Raw genomic sequence first — 22384 nt, 5'->3', positions numbered from 1 at the left:
AGTTTTGAGATATAAGTATCCCCATAAAAATAATTCACCTTTTTCACTTCATTTCACAATAATCCCCCCCCTCCCTAAGTGAATTTTCCCGCAAATATTACTTGTTTCTTAAATAGTAAAGGATCTTCTAAATACCAATTATCACGACTCTAACTTCTTCAGTTTTCGATTTATGTGTCCTCATGAAAGGAATTCAACTCCTTTACACTCCCGCCCTCCAAGATGGTTTCCCCACCAAATGCGTTTTTCTTTGTTTTTAAAGGAGATCCAAATACGAATTTTCACGCCTGTAACTATATTTATTAGATGTATGTATTCTCATAGAATTAAGTCAATTAACTTTTCAATTCTTTCACCCCCCCCCCCCCACGCCTTCAAGGGATTTTCCGAGAATACGTGTTTCTTTACTTTTAAAGCAGATTGCAAATATCAAATTTCACGTCTGTAACATCTTCATTTTTGAGATATCAGTAGCCTAATTAAAATAATTCAACACCATTTTCAGTCACTTTTACCCCCCCCCCCTTCCACCCGAGTGGTATTTCCGAAAACTAAAAATACACGTTTCTTTATGTTTAATAGAGATAAAAAAAATACCATTTTTCACTTCTGTAACATGTTAAGTTTTTTTAGATACACTGTAAAAAGTTCTCATTTTAAAATTTCACCCCTTTTGAGTTCCCCTTAAGCGGAGTTTCCAAAAACAAATCACCTATGTTTCTTTACATTTACAGGAGATTCCAAACACCCACTTTTTACGTCTGTAACATTTTACGTTTCCAAGATATTCTGTAGATATAGTCTTTCAAAAAAATCACCCCAATTTGTCACTCCTGTTTAACCGCCATTAATTGGATTTTCCAAAAACTAAAAAATACGTGTTTCTTTATTTTTAAAGGAGATTACATATACAAATTTTCAGCTCTGTAATATCTTTCGTTTCTGACATATATGTATCCTCATTAAAAGCATTCAACCCATTTTTCACCCTTTTACACCCCTCCTATTAGGATTTACAGGAAACAAAAATACATGTTCCTTTATTTTTAGAGGAGATTCGAACTACCAATTTTTACATCTGTAAATTTTAAAGTTTTAAGTTGTAGGCACACTCATTTTAAAAAATTCACCCCCCTTTTCACCCTCCAATATTTGGATTTTCCAAAAACGAAAAAAAATACGTGTTTCTTTACTTTTAAAGAAGATCCAAAATACCAATTTTCAGGTCTGTAATATCTTCAGGTTCTGAAATATAAGTAGCATCATTAAAGGCATTCAACCCATTATTAACCCTTTTACACCCTTCCTATTGGGATTTTCCGAAAACAAAAGAATACGTGTTTCTTTATTTTTAAAGGAGATTCTAAATACCAATTTTTACATCTATAAACTTTAAAATATTTGAGATATAGATACACCCATTTTAAAAAACACCCACTTTTCACCCCCCCCCCCCCCATTAATTGGATTTTCCACAAACAAAAATATGTGTTTCTTTATTTTTAAAGGAGATCCCAAACACCAATTTTCAGGTCTGTAATATCTTCAGGTTCTGAAATATAAGTAGACTCATGAAATGCATTCGAACCCTTTTTCAACCTTTTCCACCCTTCCTATTAGGATTTTCCGAAAACAAAACATACGTGTTTCTTTATTTTTAAAGGAAATTCTAAATACCAATATTTACATCTATAACCTTTAAAAGTTTTGAGATGTAGATACACTCATTTTAAATTATTACCCCCTTTTCACCCCCCTTAATTGGGTTTTCCAGAAACAAAAAATATGTGTTTCTTTATTTTTAAAGGAGATCCCAAACACCAATTTTCAGGTCTGTAATATCTTCAGTTTCTGAGATATAAGTAGCCTCATTAAAGACATTCAACCCCTTTTTCACCCCTTTTCACTCCTCCTATTGCGATTTTCCGAAAACAAAACAAAAATACGTGTTTCTTTATTTTTAATGAAGATTCTAAATACCAATTTTTACATCTGCAAACTTTAAAAGTTTGGAGATATAGAATCACTCATTTTAAAAATCCCCCATTTTCACCCTCCCATTAATTGGATTTTCCAAAAACAAAAAAATACGTGTTTCTTTATTTTTAAAAGAGATCAAATGTACCAATTTTCAGGTCTGTAATATCTTCAGTTTCTGATATATAAGTCCCGGTATCCTGATTAAAGGCATTCAAGCCATTTTCCCCCATTTTCACCCTTTTTCACCCCTCCTATTGGGATTTTCTGAAAACAAAAAAATACTTGTTTCTTTAATTTTAAAGAAGATTCTAAATACCAATTTTTACATCTGTAAACTTTTAAAGTTTTTAGATATGGATACACTCATTTTAAAATTTCACCCCCTTTTTCACCCCCTTAGCGACGGAATATCCAAAAATCCTCTCTTAGCGAGCACCTACATCTTAATATGAATATATCCCCAAAATTTTATTTCTTTATGTCCAGTCGTTTTGGCTCGGCGATGATGAATCAGTCAGTCAGTCAGTCAGTCAGTCAGTCAGTCAGGACAAGTTATTTTATATATATAGATGAGTATGAAAACTGGCTCGGTTACATCTGTACACTTATTTTCTTTTGTTTTTCTTCCTTTGCAGTTTGTTTCCACCAATATCAAATTAATGATTTAATTACTTATTAGACCTTTGAGTATCTTCACACCACCACCTTCAATTGAAACAAACAATACTGCGTACAAATCTCCAATTTCATTGAGGTTAACAGCGGATCACAGAGTGCGCACCAAATCCGTGCATTACTTTTGGATGATGAGACCTGCTTTGCGGTCTTAGCAATCAATGCACTTCAATGCTTCAAGGCCATGCTTAAGATATACAATAGTATCTAATATATCCATCAGAGTTCAGGTATCCTGGAACTTTTACTTAGTTCCTAATGAATAAACTCTGAAACTAATACGCCATCATCAACGTGTTAAGAGCTCACACTTTCTCTTCTGCTCCCTATGCCCTAAGTTATATTTTGTGTCATCTGAGGAATATATTTCAGAACTGCATACATTACATATGGAAGACATTTGCTGCACTACTGTAGACAAAAATTGCCACTAGAAGTCTGACAATGGATTTTTACATACTTTTGACCATTCCATACTGCATTTAAGATTAAAGTGTATGAAGTATTAATCATATGACAAAAGAGAACTGAGCTGGGACAACTTTAATGAAGCAGATTAAATTATACAGCCATCCAAGTGCTTTCAGTACAACTATTTCATAAATTGCATCTGTTGTTAGACATTTCGATATGTTATTTTCTTCCATTCTTTATTTCCAGGATCATCAGCTACAATAAATTGCAGTGTATACAACGTGATGCCTTAGCAGGTCTCAAGTCATTACGAATAATGTAAGTAGCTCATGATATTAAAATGCATTGTGGGAAATAGATATTGTTACTATTTATACTGGGTAAGTAGTTCAGGAGATGACTGTGAGACAGCATTTTGCTTGGCAGTCAGTGCTCATCTGGTCACAATGGAACCATTCAAGATTTGGTAATGCAAGGACACATTTTAAAAATGTAAATTTACTGAAGATACACACTTAAGATGTTATTTACTCATTAAAATTAAACACCATTGTATTAAAAGTCCTACCTTCCTTGTCTGAATATTGTTATCCTCTCTTTATTAAATTACCCATCACTAATTGCTGTATATCTTGAGATATGGTGGCAACTTCTTGTACTTCCAAGGTGTCTGGATTTGATCAGCATGCTTTTCCTTATAAATTTCCACCACCATAATATTAAATCAGGGTATCTACAGTAGTTGATTACTCATTATTGCTAGTAATACTCTGATCATTAGATTCACAAATTATTTGCAGAAATACATTGACTGTTAGAAGCAGGCAGAATTATCTGTTCTACCAAATAAACAAAAAATTGGGAGTCAAATTCACTGTCCCATATTTATGAGCTCTAATATGAAGGTAATCCTAAAACTAAGGCCTCCTATTTTATTTATAAATACATAGACCTGTTTATGTCTACAGTGTTTTACATCATTTTACAGCTTGAACATTGGGCTATTTTTCTTCATAATCACCATTCCGGTCGATGCATTTTTGTACACGCTGTGACAGTTTTTGTATGCTCATGTCATACCAGCTCGCTGCCATGATGTTCAGGAAGTTGTGAGCGGTGCTTTGGGAAACCTCAAGAACCAAAGTGCAGAGATCATCCAGGGTGATCCGTCGATCTTCACACATGATTTTCTCAACCTTCATGACTGCCTCGATGGAGATTGATGGTCTTCCACTCCTTTGTTCGTTCATTCATCGTGAATTTCAGTCCGACCGGCTGCAAACTCTGTACACCACTTTGACATCCACGCATGACTCACCATACAATTCCATCAGTTGGCGATGGATTTCAATCGGTTCAGTACCTTTTGCGTTCAAAAACCGAATACCTGCGTGCACTTCGCACTTGGCAGTAACATCCCACGGGAGCTCCATTCTCAACGGCTGCCAAGCCAAGCCTGAGTGCCTCAGCGCAGCATGCACATGTTTATATGCGAGCGCGGGAAACACTCTTCACAATATTGTGACCAACAGCCACACAAACAGAGTTCTGTATTTATAAAAATATAGGAGACCTTATTTTTGGGATTACCCTCGTAGTTTCCTAGAGAAATGTGTTATTATTATGATTATTATTAATTATTACTATTATTACGTGTGAATGGTCCCTTTCGGAACACATGAAGGTTTATTTATGATTTTGTTTGCGGAGGATCCAGGATGCTCTCATCTGTTCTTTAAAGATCCTCTTCCTTACTTCTTCTTCTTCTCCTTCTTATTAATCACCAAAGTCCTGTTTTTAAATCGCACAGAGACATTACATGGAGTAAGTCAGGTTTCATTTTACCCAAATACTGATTTTTTTGGAGGGGGGGGGGGGGAGTTTGTATAAAAATGGAGAGGAAAATCAGCCTTATCTGGAAAAGTAGAAATGAAGTGAATTTCTCATTAATTAAATTATTAAGATTCATGAAGCCAGTGTCTGGTTTCAGGATTGTCGGATTGTATATGTAGTACTGCAGTCATTTTTTATGGCGTTATCAGTAAGAATCTTGTTTCTGTAGTGCATGTGGTTGACATTATGTAAAAATGGTCACTGTTACTAAAAAGCAAATATGACACACCTATAATAAACAAGACCAGCCATTACTGCCAACTTGAATAGTTATTTATGATAATTTCCACACATTACCAATAATAACACGAACTCTATGCAAGTAGCAATAATTGAGGTTCATTTGTGGAGGTATGGTACATTATTCTTGAAAATTAAAATGTCATTTTTATTTTTTTTACAAGTTGCTTTACGTCGCACCAATACAGATAGGTCTTATGGCGACGATAGGATAGGAAGGAGCTAGGAGTGGGAAGGAAGCGGCCGTGGCCTGGTGTGAAAATGGGAAACCACGGAAAACTATTTTCAGGGCTGCCAACAGTGGGGTTCGAACCCACTATCTCCCGAATACTGGATGCTGGCCGGACTTAAGTGACTGCAGCTATTGAGCTTGGTAAAATGTAATCCTGCATCAACTAAGTTTTCAGTGCATTATTCACAGATGCCACTATTCTACCTATTTGAAATGAGGCATGTCCAGTAAATAGATACATCACATGCACACCGAATGTAAAATGTAAAATTCATTCTGTGGCTACGCTGGTTTTGACCTTGATCCTTAGACTTTCCCCTCGGGTTTATCCGGCAGTGGTACGTTGAGTCTTATGAAAGTAACATGTGTTGAAAATGGCTGTGCTGATGCAGAAACCTGCCAGATATGAATTTCACTCCATCATTTTTTTTAATTTGCAAGAACTGAATGCCCAGCAGAAAATAATTGGTGAATTGTTGGTGCTTACGGGAAAATTATGAATAGACTAAGTCAGCTCAAGAGTTCTCTGGAGGTAGGAGCAAAATTTTTGATGAACACATGAGCGGTAGCCGATTGTGATCCCTTACTGAATGATATTCATTTCTTTCTTTACCCAAAGAAACACCTTCGCCAACAATGATTTGATGATGATGATGATAATTAAAAGAATAAGTCAATGTGTGGTTGAAGCAAAGGGGCAGGTGGAGGTTCTATGATTCTGGGACAATAGTGACAACAAAGTTGGAAAGTCAAGTATCCACCTGTAATTCATTGAAACTGGAAGTTTTATCAACTATACATTATGTGAATATATATTGGCCTTTGTATCTTTACTTTCTGGTCACGCCTGCTGTTATTCTTATAGCCTTTTAGTTCTAAATGAAAATTAAACATTTACCAACTATACTCCAACATGTACCAGTAGTGGCTTTCATGATAAGACAAGATGAACATTGACTTTGGAAATTATCGAACGTTTACCTTGTGAAATTATTCCAGTCCCTAATTCCTCTCCCTATAAATTAATATTTGCCCCAATTGTTCTCTTTAATTCCAACTTCATATTATGATTTATCCCAGTTTTAAAATCTACACTTAGACTTATTTGTCTACTAATATCATTCCACGCCACCTCTCCACTGACAGTTCAGAAAATACAACTCAGTCAAACTGTTAGTTTCCTTACACCCAAATATTCCCAGCCCAAAGTTTGCAACATACTGTATTTGTAACACTACTCTTTTGTCAGAAGTCACCCAGAAACAAATTGTGCTGCTAGCCACTAGATCTTTTCCAGTTCACAAATCAAGTAATTCTGATGAGGGTCCCATATATTGCAACCATACTCTAATAAGGGTCTTACCAGTGATTTATATGCCTTCTCTTTTATATCCTTATTACAACCCTTAAGTACCCAAATCCTATCGCCTCATGATGGATCATTCTTTTGTTGTGTAACCTCTATCCGTGACCTGCAACTGAAGTCCTCTGCGACTGTTGACGAGGATGTCTAACGAATGGCTTGTACAGTATGCTTTAGAGTTTGGCAGTCCATATCAGTTTAATTTCGTAGGCCTACCAGTGCAGTGATTGGGTTCAGTGCTTCCCTGATGTTTTCACTTCACGACGTCACTAACAGTGGACCTTAATACATGTAACTCCCATAAAGTCTCTCTCTCATAATGCCCAAACTAGTGTGTCCCTATAGCCTTATCTTTTCCAAGTCCTATTCCTTACCTGTTCCAAGTCTTCAGTTCTTTATGTTGACTCACTGTGACAGAGAACAAAATTAATGTAATTTTGTTGATTCATTGTGCCTTTACTTATGTACCTTTGGTTGCACAAATTCGTGTTAGGTATTAAAGGAATTAATACTGCAGAGTTTGCAAAGGAGGAAAATGGAAAACAGGAAATGAAGCATGGATGGAAGAAGGGAAGGGAAACTAAGAGCAAAGAATGTATGTGTTAGAAAAGAAAGGCAAATTTTTCTTGGATTGAAGCATCTTGTGTCTATTGACAATGAGATAAACCAACAAGTAACACGTGAGGAGTTAGTGTAGAGAAAGAAGGCTTGACTAAATTCTGGATACCAGTCTGAAATATTTGTATGAAAAGAGCCTTTCCTTCATTAGATCAATTTGCATTGAAATGTTGTTTCTAAATTGCTTTTCATAACATACCTTTTCTGTATTTCTGTTGCAGATCTCTTCATGGAAATGACATTTCTATGATTCCGGAAGGAACATTTGCTGATCTACAGTCAATTACTCATTTGTAAGTGATATTTTATTGTCAAAGTGTTTATTAGCTTTCACAAACGACTTCAAGGTAGAAGCAAGTTAACTGCATATTTTAAAGTACTGTACGCACAATCAAATGATACTTTTCTTTTCTTCAGTAATGTGCTGGGAATATTGGCTTAATTTAGTTCCTTTTGTATTCTTTAGATATTGACCCTATAAGAGTAAAAACTTTTTTCTGGGATATTTATTGGTTCATGTTTGTGGGTTACTGTAGTCACGTCCTAGTTCGTGAACCATGGGCAACGGCTGAGTGGCCTAGTAAGTGGTCCTGAGAGTCGGGATACCAGTTGCTATGGAATGGGAGTGGGCATCTCGGACATATTCTGAGTCGTGGCCCTCCTTGTGCTCAGGCGGCTAGGACTATACAATGCACCGGTGGTCCATAACCCGTTAGAGGAGAGATCCTCACTTGGACTATGTGCAAGTAGGGCAGCATCCTGCTTCATGAATTTACCGAGCTCAGAACACTTTAAGCAAGCCTCGGACCTATGGGAGTAATGGAGTCCCACTCCCATTTGACAGGCAAGGGACTCCTTGGAAACAATTTGGCGAACGAAATGGAATTCGATGGGGAGCTGTCAATATTAATGGGGCTTATGGAAGAAAGAAAGTAGAACTGGCCGAGTCTGCAAAGGGGATGCATCTCGATGTGCTAGGAGTAAGTGATATCCGGGTAAGAGGAGATAACTAGGAAGAGATAGATTATAAAGTGTACTTGACGGGTGTTAGAAAGGGAAGGGCAGAGTCTGGGGTAGGGCTCTTTATCAGGAATACCATTGCACGCAACATAGTTTCTGTTAGGCACGTAAGTGAGCGAATGATGTGGGTAGATTTTTCAGTGGGAGGAATTAGGACAAGAATTGTGTCCGTGTATTCACCATGTGAGGGTGCAGATGAGGATGAAGTTGACAAGTTTTATGAAGCATTGACTGACATCGTGGTCAGGGTCAACAGCAAGGATAGAATAGTGCTAATGGGCGATTTCAATGCGAGAGTTGGGAATAGAACTGAAGGATACGAAAGGGTGATTGGTAAATGTGGGGAAGATATGGAAGCTAATGGGAATGGGAAGCGTTTGCTGGACTTCTGTGCTAGTATGGGTTTAGCTGTTACGAATACATTCTTCAAGCATAAGGCTATTCACCGCTACACATGGGAGGCTAGGGGTACCAGATCCATAATAGACTATATCTTAACAGACTTTGAATTCAGGAAATCTTTTAGGAATGTACGAGTTTTTCAGGGATTGTTCGATGATACAGACCATTATCTGATCTGTAGTGAACTAAGTATCTCTAGGCCTAGGGTAGAGAAAGTGAAATCTGTCTGCAAACGAATAAGGGTAGAAAATCTCCAGGACGAGGAAATTAGACAGAAGTACATGGATATGATTAGTGAGAAGTTTCGAACAGTAGACAGTAAGCAGGTTCAGGATATAGAAAGTGAATGGGTGGCATACAGGGATGCTGTAGTAGAAACAGCAAGGGAATGCCTAGGAACAACTGTGTGTAAAGATGGGAAAAGGCGAACATCTTGGTGGAATGATGAAGTGAGAGCAGCCTGTAAACGTAAAAAGAAGGCTTATCAGAAATGGCTCCAAACAAGGGCCGAGGCAGACAGGGATTTGTACGTAGATGAAAGAAACAGAGCGAAACAAATAGGTTTTGAATCCAAAAAGAAGTCATGGGAAGATTTTGGTAATAACCTGGAAAGGCTAGGTCAAGCAGCAGGGAAACCTTTCTGGACAGTAATAAAGAATCTTAGGAAGGGAGGGAAAAAGGAAATGAACAGTGTTTTGAGTAATTCAGGTGAACTCAGAACAGATCCCAGGGAATCACTGGAGAGGTGGAGGGAATATTTTGAACATCTTCTCAATGTAAAAGGAAATCATCATGGTGGTGTTGCAAACAGTCAAGCTCATGGGGAGGAGGAAAATGATGTTGGTGAAATTATGCTTGAGGAAGTGGAAAGGATAGTAAATAAACTCCATTGTCATAAGGCAGCAGGAATAGATGAAATTAGACCTGAAATGGTGAAGTATAGTGGGAAGGCAGGGATGAAATGGCTTCATAGAGTAGTCAAATTAGCGTGGAGTGTTGGTAAGGTACCTTCAGATTGGACAAAAGCAGTAATTGCACCTATCTATAAGCAAGGGAACAGGAAGGATTGCAACAACTATCGAGGTATCTCATTGATTAGTATACCAGGCAAAGTATTCACAGGCATCTTGGAAGGGAGGGTGCGATCAGTTGTTGAGAGGAAGTTGGATGAAAACCAGTGTGGTTTCAGACCACAGAGAGGCTGTCAGGATCAGATTTTCAGTATGCGCCAGGTAATTGAAAAATGCTACGAGAGGAATAGGCAGTTGTGTTTATGTTTCGTAGATCTAGAGAAAGCATATGACAGGGTACCAAGGGAAAAGATGTTCGCTATACTGGGGGACTATGGAATTAAAGGTAGATTATTAAAATCAATCAAAGGCATTTACTGTATGTTGACAATTGGGCTTCAGTGAGAATTGATGGTAGAATGAGTTCTTGGTTCAGGGTACTTACAAGAGTTTGACAAGGCTGTAATCTTTCACCTTTGCTGTTTGTGGTTTACATGGATCATATGCTGAAAGGTATAAAATGGCAGGGAGGGATTCAGTTAGGTGGAAATGTAGTAAGCAGCCTGGCCTATGCTGACGACTTGGTCTTAATGGCAGACTGTGCCGAAAGCCTGCAGTCTAACATCTTAGAACTTGAAAATAGGTGCAATGAGTATGGTATGAAAATTAGCCTCTCGAAGACTAAATTGATGTCAGTAGGTAAGAAATCCAACACAATTGAATGTCAGATTGGTGATACAAAGCTAGAACAGGTCGATAATTTCAAGTATTTAGGTTGTGTGTTTTCCCAGGATGGTAATATATAGGGCCCGGATGTTGATGACATGTCAACTTTTTACTGAGCTGTCTAAAACAATGCTGAAGCAGATATAAACTCCGGCCGGGTTACCCCGTCTCCAAATATGCCATTTTTATTTTGCATCTTTTTGCATTTTTTGCTATTTTTCCATTTTAAGAGCATTTTTTTAAGTTTGGTAGATTTTTTTAGACATATTTTAGAGAAATCGGCCTTTTAAGGTCATTTTTTCCCGATTTAGTCATATCACAGCTTTATATGAGGCAGTTACGTCTCTCAGAGTTAAGAACAAGCTAGTAGTTGATACAGGATAATTTAAAATATTGAAATAAAATATTTCAGTATTGCTATTAGTAGTAAAATATATATCTTGGATGCAGAAGGTTATGGGGGGTAGGTATGCAGATACTCTTGTTTTCGTCGCAAACCAGTTATTAGCGGAATGGAATGTTACCTGCTCTGTTGACCAAGGACAGCAGTGGCGGGGTAGAAAGGGGAAGGGTTTTTTATATTCTTGTCTCAGTTCCGCATAATTCACGACGACTGCTTTCAAATCGCCTAAAATAAAACCGAGTGTGTCAGTGCATTTAAAACAACTAGTATCTGAATTTGGTGACAATGTGTTTTCCACCGATGGAAGTATATTGTTTTGCAAATTGTTTGGAACTAAAGTAGCTGCTGAAAGAAGATTTACTGTAACGCAACATATCGGTCGCGATAAACACATTCATGCTCTTCAGCGTGTTTCAAATAAACCTGCAACTCAGCGCTTACTGCCTTCAGTTGCTTCGAATTCCGGCAAGACCTCACAGTTCAGTAAAGAATTGTGTGATGTATTTGTATCTGCAAACATTCCGCTGTATAAACTCAACAGCCCGAAATTACGTGGATTTTTGGAAAAACATACGAATCAAGAAATACCAGACGAATCAACTTTATGTAAGAACTAGCTGATGTACCCGTGCTTCGCTACGGGATTCTCAGAAAGACTGACTTGGTGGTTTTCCTAACTTAATCCAACATAGGTCATTACAAAAACGTCAGTAGGAATGTAGCGATTGAAAGCAATGTTATCATATAAAATACTCGATCAAATGAAACACCGCAAACTTTCTCACTTTCAACGAACAGTACTACGGTGCCGATCTAAGAGTCCGAAGTTCCAGAGCTGGAATAACCAGGTCGCAGACTGCCGTGAACACTCCTCTGTCATTATTCCGTTAAACATGCACACTACTCATTAGAATCAGTGCTTCCGAGGAGGGATTGAATAGCTCGAATACTATGATGAACCAATGTGTTACGAACCAGATATATCAGAAAATGTATGAACCAGAGGAATGGCATGCTACTTCCCGCCAATATACAGGCAGGCTGTTTCAGTCGGTACGACCAGGCGAATTGGCCGTGTGGTTAGGGGCGCGCAGCTGTGAGATTGATATATATAGATTTATCTATACGACCACTAATGACATAAATAACTTATTTGAGAATTACATTTCAGGCCTTCCCCTAAACTACCATTTCACTCAGCGTGAATAAAATAATTTACAGCCTAGATTGTAGTGGATCATCACCCGACATTACATGACGATTTTCATTAAATTCTCTTCAGCCGTTTCCTCTTGATGCGTGTACATACATACATATAGACGGACAGACAGAAATTACGGGAAAGTAAAAAAATGCATTTCCTTGTTACTGTAGACATGACAGATACAGAAATACCATTCATTTCAAATTCTGAGCAATGTACAGGCAAAACACTTATTTTATATATAGATTACATTTCAGGCCTTCCCCTAAACTACCATTTCACTCAGTGTGAATTACATTATTGATAGCCTAGATTATAGTGACCTATTCCCAGACTTTGCATACCAATTTTCGAGAAGATACGACCACTAATACAATAAATGTTTGACAATTAAATTTTAGGCCTTCCCCTAAACTACCATTTTTTTCAGCGTGTATAGCCTATATTGTAGCGACTTATTTCCAATGTTTGTCTACTGATTTTCATTAAGGCACGACCACTAATAACATAAATATTTGAGAATTAAATTTCAGGCCTTCCCCTGAACTATCATTTCACTCAGCGTGATCAAAATAATTTATAGCCTAGATTGTAGCGGTTAATCACCCGACTTTACATTCCGATTTTCATTCAATTCTCTTCAGCCGTTTTCTCGTGATGCGTGTACAGACAGACAGACAGACAGACAGAAATTACGGAAAAGTAAAAAATGCATTTTCTTGCTACTGTGAACATGACCGATACAGAAATACCATTATTTTCAAATTATAAGCAATGTACAGACAAAACTCTTATTTTATATACATGGTGAAGCGAAATTCGCGCACGCAGGCGTCGCAGCGCGACTGCTCACATGCCAGCAATAAAAAAATGTCTCTCACAAAAGTTCGTCCTTCGAGTATATCCGGCAGAAGAAGGGCGTTGAAGAGTGGCAATCTGGCAACACTGTAACCACATGTAGGGTAACTACCTCTGTCAGCACGTATTCTTTGTGCTGTACAGTTGGTGCAGTGGTTACAGTTTTGGGTTAGCATTCAGGAGGTCGAGGGGTCGATCCTGGGTTGAAGCGTATTTTTTTTATTTCATAAATGTAGTCCAGGTGGTATGGTATCTGGCAACTAAATCGTCAACAGCCATTGCAGCGGGTCCTCTAGAAACCCTTTGCACTTACATACTACGATCCTACAAATGGATGAACAATCGTTTCCCTTGGTCAGCTTTGAAAGACGTCCTTTCCACGTCGTGGGCGTGAATTTATTCGCACAAATTCATATACTACATGCGAAACCTGTTTTCTTTCCACCGTCGTCCAACGATCTCATAGATTAGTAGCAACTGTTATTCTTGCCTCGTTCAAGTCCATTGTATTTCGTAAGGGCTTACGTTACCAGTAGGCCTAGCAAGGTATTTGTTGTGTTCAGCGTTACAAAATGTTGTAAATGTAGGATACATGAGACCTAAGGTACGGTGTCTTACTGTATTACAGTATGTAATGTCCGATGGAAATTAGTAAACAAAAAATTGCGCCTTAACCCAGAATCGAACCCTCTACCGCCTGCATGCCAACCCAAAACCCTATCCAATGCACCAACTGCTCAGCACGGATATGTGATGCTGACAGAGGTACTTACCGTACATGTGGTTACAGTGTTGCCAGATTGCCACTATTCAACGTCCTTTCTCTGCCTGATATACTCGCAGGACGAACTTTTGTGAAAGACATTTTGTATTGCTGGCATGTAGGGAGTCGCACTGCGACGCCCGAGTGCGCCAATTTCGCTTCACTCTGTATATAGATTACATTTCAGGCCTTCCCCTAAACTACCATTTCACTCAGTGTGAATAACATTATTGATAGCCTACATTATAGCGACCTATTCCCCGACTTTGCATACTAATTTTCGTGAAGATAAGACCACTAATACAATAAATATATGACAATTTAATTTTAGGCCTTCCCCTAAACTACCATTATTCTCAGCGTGTATAGCCTATACTGTGGCGCCTTATTTCCCATCTTTGTCTACCGATTTTCATTAAGACACGACCACTAATAATAAAATATTTGAGAATTAAATTTCAGGCCTTCCCTAAACTACTATTTCGCTCAGCGCGATTAAAATAATTTATAGCCTAGATAGTAGCGGTTCAAGACCCGACTGTACATTCCGATTTTCATTAAATTCTCTTCAGCCGTTTACTCGTGATGCGTGTACAGACAGACAGACAGACAGACAGAAATTACGGAAAAGTAAAAAATGCATTTTCTTGTTACTGTGAACATGAACGATACAGAAACGCCATTCTTTTCAAATTCTGAGCAATGTACAAACTCTTATTTTATATATAGATTACATTTCAGGCCTTCCCCTAAACTACCATTTCACTCAATGTGAATAACATTATTGATAGCCTAGATTATAGCGACCTATTCCCCGACTTCGCACACCAATTTTTGTGAAGATACGACCACTAATACAATAAATATTTGACAATTAAATTTTAGGCCTACCCTTAAACTACCATGTTTCTCAGCGTGTATAGCCTATATTGTAGCGACTTATTTCACATGTTTGTCTACCGATTTTCATTAAGACACGACCACTAATAACATAAATATTTGAGAATTAAATTTCAGGCTTCCCCTAAACTACCATTTCACTCAGCGTGATTAAAATAATTTATAGCCTAGATTGTAGCGGTTCATCACCCGACTTTACATTCCGATTTTCATTAAATTCTCTTCAACCGTTTTCTCGTGATGCGTGTACATACATACAGACAGACAGACAGACAGACAGAAATTACGGAAATGTAAAAAATGCATTTTCTTGTTATTGTGAACATGACCGATACAAAAATAGCATTCTTTTCAAATTCTGAGCAATGTACAGACAAAACTCTTATTTTATATATATAGATTACATTTCAGGCCTTCCCCTAAACTACCATTTCACTCAATGTGAATAACATTATTGATAGCCTAGATTATAGCGACCTATTCCCCGACTTCGCACACCAATTTTTGTGAAGATACGACCACTAATACAATAAATATTTGACAATTAAATTTTAGGCCTACCCTTAAACTACCATGTTTCTCAGCGTGTATAGCCTATATTGTAGCGACTTATTTCACATGTTTGTCTACCGATTTTCATTAAGACACGACCACTAATAACATAAATATTTGAGAATTAAATTTCAGGCTTCCCCTAAACTACCATTTCACTCAGCGTGATTAAAATAATTTATAGCCTAGATTGTAGCGGTTCATCACCCGACTTTACATTCCGATTTTCATTAAATTCTCTTCAACCGTTTTCTCGTGATGCGTGTACATACATACAGACAGACAGACAGACAGACAGAAATTACGGAAATGTAAAAAATGCATTTTCTTGTTATTGTGAACATGACCGATACAAAAATAGCATTCTTTTCAAATTCTGAGCAATGTACAGACAAAACTCTTATTTTATATATATAGATTATTTGCCGCAGTGTTATGAAGACACATTAAACAAAATAAGATGTGAAACTCGCGGGAAGAAAATATGGGTGTCAATCGACGAAACTTCAGATGCTATGGGGCGTTATATAGGCAACGTTGTGATCGGAACTTTAGAAGTGCATACACCAGGTGAAATATTTTTATTGACTACTGAAGTGCTAGAAAAGACCAATTATTCTACCATATCAAAACTGTTTGACAGATGTTTCTCCTGTGGCCTGAGGGCATCAAACATGACGATGTACTTTTATTTTTAACTGATGCTGCACCGTATATGGTACGAGCAGCTAATTCATTGACGGCACTCTATTCTAAAATGGTCCATGTTACGTGCCTTGCCCATGGACTGCACAGAGTTTGTGAAGAAGTAAGGGCTTTTTACCCCAGTGTAGACAGGCTTAGAGCGAACGTTAAGAAGGTTTTCTTAAAAGCACCCTCGCGAGTCGCACGTTGCAGAGCTGAAGCTCCAGACATTGCATTACCTCCACAACCTATCATAACATGCTGGGGCATGTGGTTAAACGCGTGTATGTATTATTGTGAAAACTTCAAGTTAGTAAAGGAAATAGTGCAGAGTTTTGACAGTGAAGAAGCTGCAGCAATAAAAATTGCCCAGGACATGCTGTCTGAACCAAACATTGAAGGTAGTTTGGCATTCATAAAATCAAATTTCGCCTTATTGACAGCAACAATCACATCATTGGAGAAAACGGGCGAAGAAATGGTTGATTCCATTTCTTTAATCAACCAGGTGGAAACTAGTCTTAGCAACAATCGTGGCGAAATTGCTGCGGGTATTGCATCAAAACTGAAAAAAGTGCTGGACAAAAACACCGGGTATAAAACATTATGCAAAATCTCAGGCATTCTTTCTGGTGAAAACTACTGTATGGATGGGATTGAGGAGGATTTAGCAGCAAACGACCTTCCTCACTTCAAGTACGCTCCGATCACATCAGTTGATGTTGAACGCAGCTTTTCGAGATATAAAAACTTGTTGGCTGATAACCGCAGATCATTTACATTTGACAACATCAGAATGACATTCGTGGTGCAGTGCAACTCAGACTAGAGTTAACATAAACCTTTTGTTAAGTGCTAGAAATCTATTTTGATTTACTTTTCAGTTTGAGCTTAAAGATGTCATTTTTTAAATATTGGTGAGTTTATTATTATAAGTTCATTTTTTTCATTTTATAGTGCATTTTTCGAATTTTTAGATCATTTATTAAAGTCATTTTTAAACATTTTAAGGGCATTTTAAAAACTTTTTTACGGCATCAACATCCGGGCCCTAGTAATATAGTAAGTGAGATTGAATCAAGGTGTAGTAAAGCTAATGCAGTGAGCTCGCAGTTGCGATCAGCAGTATTCTGTAAGAAGGAAGTCAGCTCCCAGACGAAACTATCTTTACATCGGTCTGTTTTCAGACCAACTTTGCTTTATGGGAGTGAAAGCTGGGTGGACTCAGGATATCTTATTCATAAGTTAGAAGTAACAGACATGAAAGTAGCAAGAATGATTGCTGGTACAAACAGGTGGGAACAACGGCAGGAGGGAACACGGAATGAGAAGATAAAGGCTAATTTAGGAATGAACTCGATGGATGAAGCTGTACGCATAAACCAGCTTCGGTGGTGGGGTCATGTGAGGCGAATGGAGGAGGATAGGTTACCTAGGAGAATAATGGACTCTGTTATGGAGGGTAAGAGAAGTAGAGGGAGACCAAGACGACGATGGTTAGACTCTGTTTCTAACGATTTAAAGATAAGAGGTATAGAACTAAATGAGGCCACAACACTAGTTGCGAATCGAGGATTGTGGCAACGTTTAGTAAATCCTCAGAGGCTTGCAGACTGAACGCTGAAAGGCATAACAGTCTATAATGATAATGTATGTATGTATTTATATACAGTATAACCATAAAATTGTGAAGTTAGTGACTTTTAAATATTTACAGTGAGGGTTCATATTCACTGAAGTGGGCATTGAAAATTGAATAGTTTATGCAATCAACATTCCCTAGTGAATATTGACACTCACTAACATGGTTCAGTAAAGGCTGGATATTGGTATGTATGTATATAGACCTCCACTTTCTCATCTTCCACTCACTTCATTCAGTTCTACCGTGACTGCCAGCAAGACAAATGTGTGTAGTGTTATATAGCACTCCAGATGCTTACCTACTCTGTTGTGTTTAGTGTTTACTCTGTGTTGAGTGGATATCAGCGCGAGTACTATATCTAGATGATACAGGATATAGGGACAACTGTTGTGAGTCTCATATATTTAAAGACTTCTATGTGACCACAGTGTATCAATTAGTCTACAGTAAGCTATAAAGAGCTGCTACATGAGCTTCATACAAAGGAAGCTACAATATGGGACAGCTTCAATACAATAGATGCAATGATAAATCGAGATTGGACACGAGCAGGATATGACTTACGTCATACGGTCACCAGGTTTGCCGCGCAAGGATTTCACCACAAAGTGTGCAAAACGGAACAATTTCATAATCCGGGATCTAACTGCATGTGGAAAAGATGTGAGCAAGCATGTGACAGATATCATGTTATGAACTGCAGGCAGCGAGAAATCTTGACACAACTATGTCAATGATTCTCTCTCTTTGTAAATATCTCTCTCCTTGTATGTATGGTGATTGGCTGCAATAAAGATCATTATTAATATATGAATGTTATATTCTATTAAAGTATCAGCAGTGTTAGAATCTTCTTTTCAAAAACTACAATTCACTACATGTTTGCAGCAGTCAACAAGAATGGCAAAATCATCAGATGTTTCAAATAAACTGTTGTCTTCAACTTCAACATTTTTAACATAGCAACATGTATTTTCCGACTGGCCCTGCTCGATTTTAAGAATCCATCATCATGGGAGAAGCTCATCTAGTGATATGACAGGTACAGGGGTGTTTCCTGACCATCTCGTCTACCCAAAGAAAATCAGGTAAATACTCTTTTGTATTGTCCTGGAGAACTGGCTGAAGATGCATTTCTTGCTTCATTGCTAACTAGTGCTGACAAGAAAAATTATGACAAAGTTATGACGATGCTCACGGACTTTTTTATATCAGTAAGTGCAACAAAACATAACCTATGAAAGAGTTTGATTTAACTCCAAGTTTCAACAAGAGGGGAATGTGTTCATATATTTGACACAGTACTACATAAATCAGGTGGACACTGCAATTGCAGTAAATTACTTGACGACTTTATCAAAGATCGCATTGTAGTAGGAATGCATGATCACCTGTTATCTGAATCTCTGCAATTAGATCCCAATTTAACACCAGAGAAAGCCATTCAGAAGTGCCTCCAAAAAGAAGCAGTTCATAGGCAGCAGGTTGAAATGCAGAATATGGGAGCAGACCAGAAATCATCCATCGACAGATTTCAATGTAATACTAGTAATAAACAGCGGCCCGGGCATGTTCGGCATGATAAAGCATCAAATTCCTCTGCCCTTTCCTCTGTCATCTGCTGTTGTAGTATTTCAATCTGTAATTATGCCATGTCGAAGTACCACAATTGAGTTGCTTTGGTACCTCATTCTCCTCGAAAATCAAGAGAAAATGTTTTTTTTTCATAGCCTGAAAAATATCTTCCAGTTTGTTGAACTGCATGAATCGATCATCAAAATATCTCTGCAGTTGGTAAAAGAAAAAAAAATTATCTAAAAAATTTTACAACAAACTTTTATTACAGGATATCAGATGAAGTTTGGGAAAATTAATTCTTTCCTCTTTCATTTTTTTAAATGATTGGCTTTTTGTTGCACTGATGCAGATAGGTCTAGGCTAGGGATACGAGTGGGAAGGAAGCAGCCATGACCTTAATTAAGATACAGCCCCAGCATTTGCCTTGTGTGAAAATAAGAAACCATGGAAAACCATCCTTAGGGCTGCCGATAGTAGGGTTTGAACCCTCTATCTCCTGAATGTGAGCTCACAGCTGCACACCCCTAACCACATGGCCAACTCACTCTGTTTCCCTGTTTTATGTCTTGAATAAGGAGATCTAACTTAGCTCAAAAGAGTGACAGAGCATCATGCAGTTGAAGTTCAGCTTCAGAAACTTTATTCCAGTGAGGCTCAACTTGTAAGATTCCAGTGAGATATAGCAGATATTTTAGATTCAGGAGGTCAAATGGACTGTAATGCTATTGAACTATCCAAGGCTTTTGTTAGGGTAGATAATGGGAGATTGCAGAAGAATGGTCAAATGGGTGGCTACATTTTAAGAAAAAAGATCTCAGCTAATTAAAACGGGGGTACACCAGTATTGTGGACCTTAATGTTTTCTGATGTATTTGATGATATGAGTAAAGAACTTGTATCAGAGACGAGGCTTTTTGCAGATGATGTTATACTGTATAGATCAGTAAATAAGTTGTGAGCGACTGCAAAAAGAACTTGACAACGTTGTGAGATGGACAGCAGTTGATGGTTTGATGGTAAATAAGATGAAAAGTCAGGTTGTAACTTTTACCAAGAAGAAAAGTCCTCTCAGTTTTAATTAATTACTATGTTGCTGGGTTAAAAAACAGTAAACCCGTGTCCTCATCCCGAGGTGGTGTTGTCGTGACCTACCTGTCCAGTGAGACGATCTCGTAGGTTGGTCACCAGGCCGTAGGATGTTGAAGTATTACCTGTCCTGCCGAGCGGAATGTAGGGAGGTAATTTGTAGGTATGACTCGTCCCGCAACTCCCGAAATAAAAGAAGAAGTTATTTCCCTGTCCTTTATTACTGAGGACAACTAAAACTACTATGTACAGTATATTTACAAGTCTGAATGTGATGATCTAAAGAGAGAGCGAGCTTGTTCCACGCGCCTACTTTTCTACTACGCGTATCTCTGAATCTTGCCCTGCGGCACTTGGGCTATTCTCGAAAAGAATCTCGTTCTGACAAGTACGAACTACTGGCTGGGAGAAGGCCCCGCGCCATCTTGGCCAGGGGTTATATCTCCTCTCTTAAACTCAAAGTTCGCTCCCCACCCACTACCAAGTGGTTGGGTCTTACGGGCATTACCAAACTGTTCATCCAGTCCGTGGCGCCCTCAAGTAACTATTCTCAATAGTTGTCACAGAAAGTGCTGCCACCTAGGCACTACTGTCTTCTGTCTTACTTTGTCCTCATCTTTCCTTGTTTTCCTAAAGTGCATCTGTACTGGTCTTGACCGGCCTTGTACTCGGCTTTGTTCCTTTGTCGGGCACGAGGCGGGCCACCTGGCCCGCATACTAACTTTGTTTGTTGATACATAGTAAATATCTTGTTGTGATCAACAAGTCTCCGCTCTTGGTCAACAACTTTTGTAAGCGCACTTTGCAAGCTCTCTCCACTACATGTAACTTCTTGAAATATTTCCCTTTTCTTACAGTAACTAAATCTGACTCTAATTATTATTCAATTACCTTAATACTACAAGGTGTCACCTGTCATTGATCATCATTCTAACACTAATTAATCTCCTCTGACACCTTGAGCTCGAGACTCGACTGCGAACCTCGGCTGCCTTCCACCTGGCAGTCCGCCGGTTTGAGCCCCTGGGAGGTCGGTACATGACAGTGCAGCTCTTTTCAGGCACACCCCCAATGTAGGTGAGCTGCACGTACCATTTTAACCACATACCAGCTCTCCTGCCATACTTAAATTTCTGGCAGTACCGGAAATTGAACCCGGGCCACTGAGGATGGCAGCTAATAGTGCTAACCATTACGCTACAGAGGCAGACCTATTGATGGGGTGAAAGTACTCCACAGGGATCACTAAGTACCTACGTGTTAATCTAAGGAAAGATCATCATTGGAAAAACACATTAAGAAGGCTTCAAACAATGGTTACAGATCATTCCGTATAGTTATGAGGGCTTATAGGTTTTTGATAAGACTCCGCACTATGATTACTTGTTATGATAACTGGAGAAGATTCAAAGGAATGCAGCACAATTTGATCTGGGTGATTTCTGATAAAGAGTAGTTACAAAAATTTTGTGGATTTTGGCCTGGGTAGACTTGAGAGTGAGGAGATGAGTTACTCAACTAAGCAGTATGTTCGAAGCTGTTAGTAGTGAGGTGGTGTGGAATACATTAGTAGCTAAGTAAGCTTGAATAGTTCTTTTAGAGGTAGGAAAGATCATAATTTGAAGATAAAATAGGATTTCAAGCTAATGAATTGGGGCAGATATTCATTCATAGGAAGAGGAATAAAGGATTGGAATAATTTATCAAGGCAGATGTTTGTTAAATTTTCAACTCATTTGAAATAATTTATGAAAAGACTAGGTAAACAATTGATGTGGAATCTGCCACCTGGGCAATGGCCCAAAATTCAAATGCAGATTGATTGATTGATTGATTGATTGGTTCATTGATCACAAAATAATATTTGTTATTATTAAGCCTCTTAAGCCCCCGGTCTAGAAAGCCAAGAATAACGGCCGAGAGGATTCGTCGTGCTGACCACATGACACTCCATACTATGCAGGGCTTCGGGCTGAGCAGCAGTTGCTTGGTAGGCCAAAGGCCCTTCAAGGGCTGTAGTGCCATGGGGTTTGGTTTGGAAGCCTCTTAAGACTAAGAGAGCTGAAGAAATGTTCTGCAATATTACTCTTCAAGATGCACTTTCAGTTCTCCAATCAGAAAATGGAGGAGAATTTGAG

The 22384-nt window shown here is 38.3% G+C and overlaps 1 protein-coding gene across 1 annotated transcript in view; it reads left to right on the top strand.

Annotated features, from left to right (window-relative positions):
* sli (slit guidance ligand) overlaps positions 1–22384 on the top strand; it is a 1279943-nt gene that overhangs the window by 1181084 nt on the left and 76475 nt on the right. The window contains exons 22-23 of the mRNA XM_067140837.2: positions 3316–3387; positions 7637–7708. Coding sequence (XP_066996938.1) covers positions 3316–3387; positions 7637–7708 — 144 coding nt within the window. The remainder of the gene's footprint in view (positions 1–3315; positions 3388–7636; positions 7709–22384) is intronic.

Source organism: Anabrus simplex, chromosome 2 (assembly GCF_040414725.1).
Source record: "Anabrus simplex isolate iqAnaSimp1 chromosome 2, ASM4041472v1, whole genome shotgun sequence".
Classification (NCBI taxonomy): Eukaryota; Metazoa; Arthropoda; class Insecta; order Orthoptera; family Tettigoniidae; genus Anabrus; species Anabrus simplex.
Note: the sequence above shows the minus strand (reverse complement) of the source record. Positions and strands in the feature narration are given on the sequence as shown.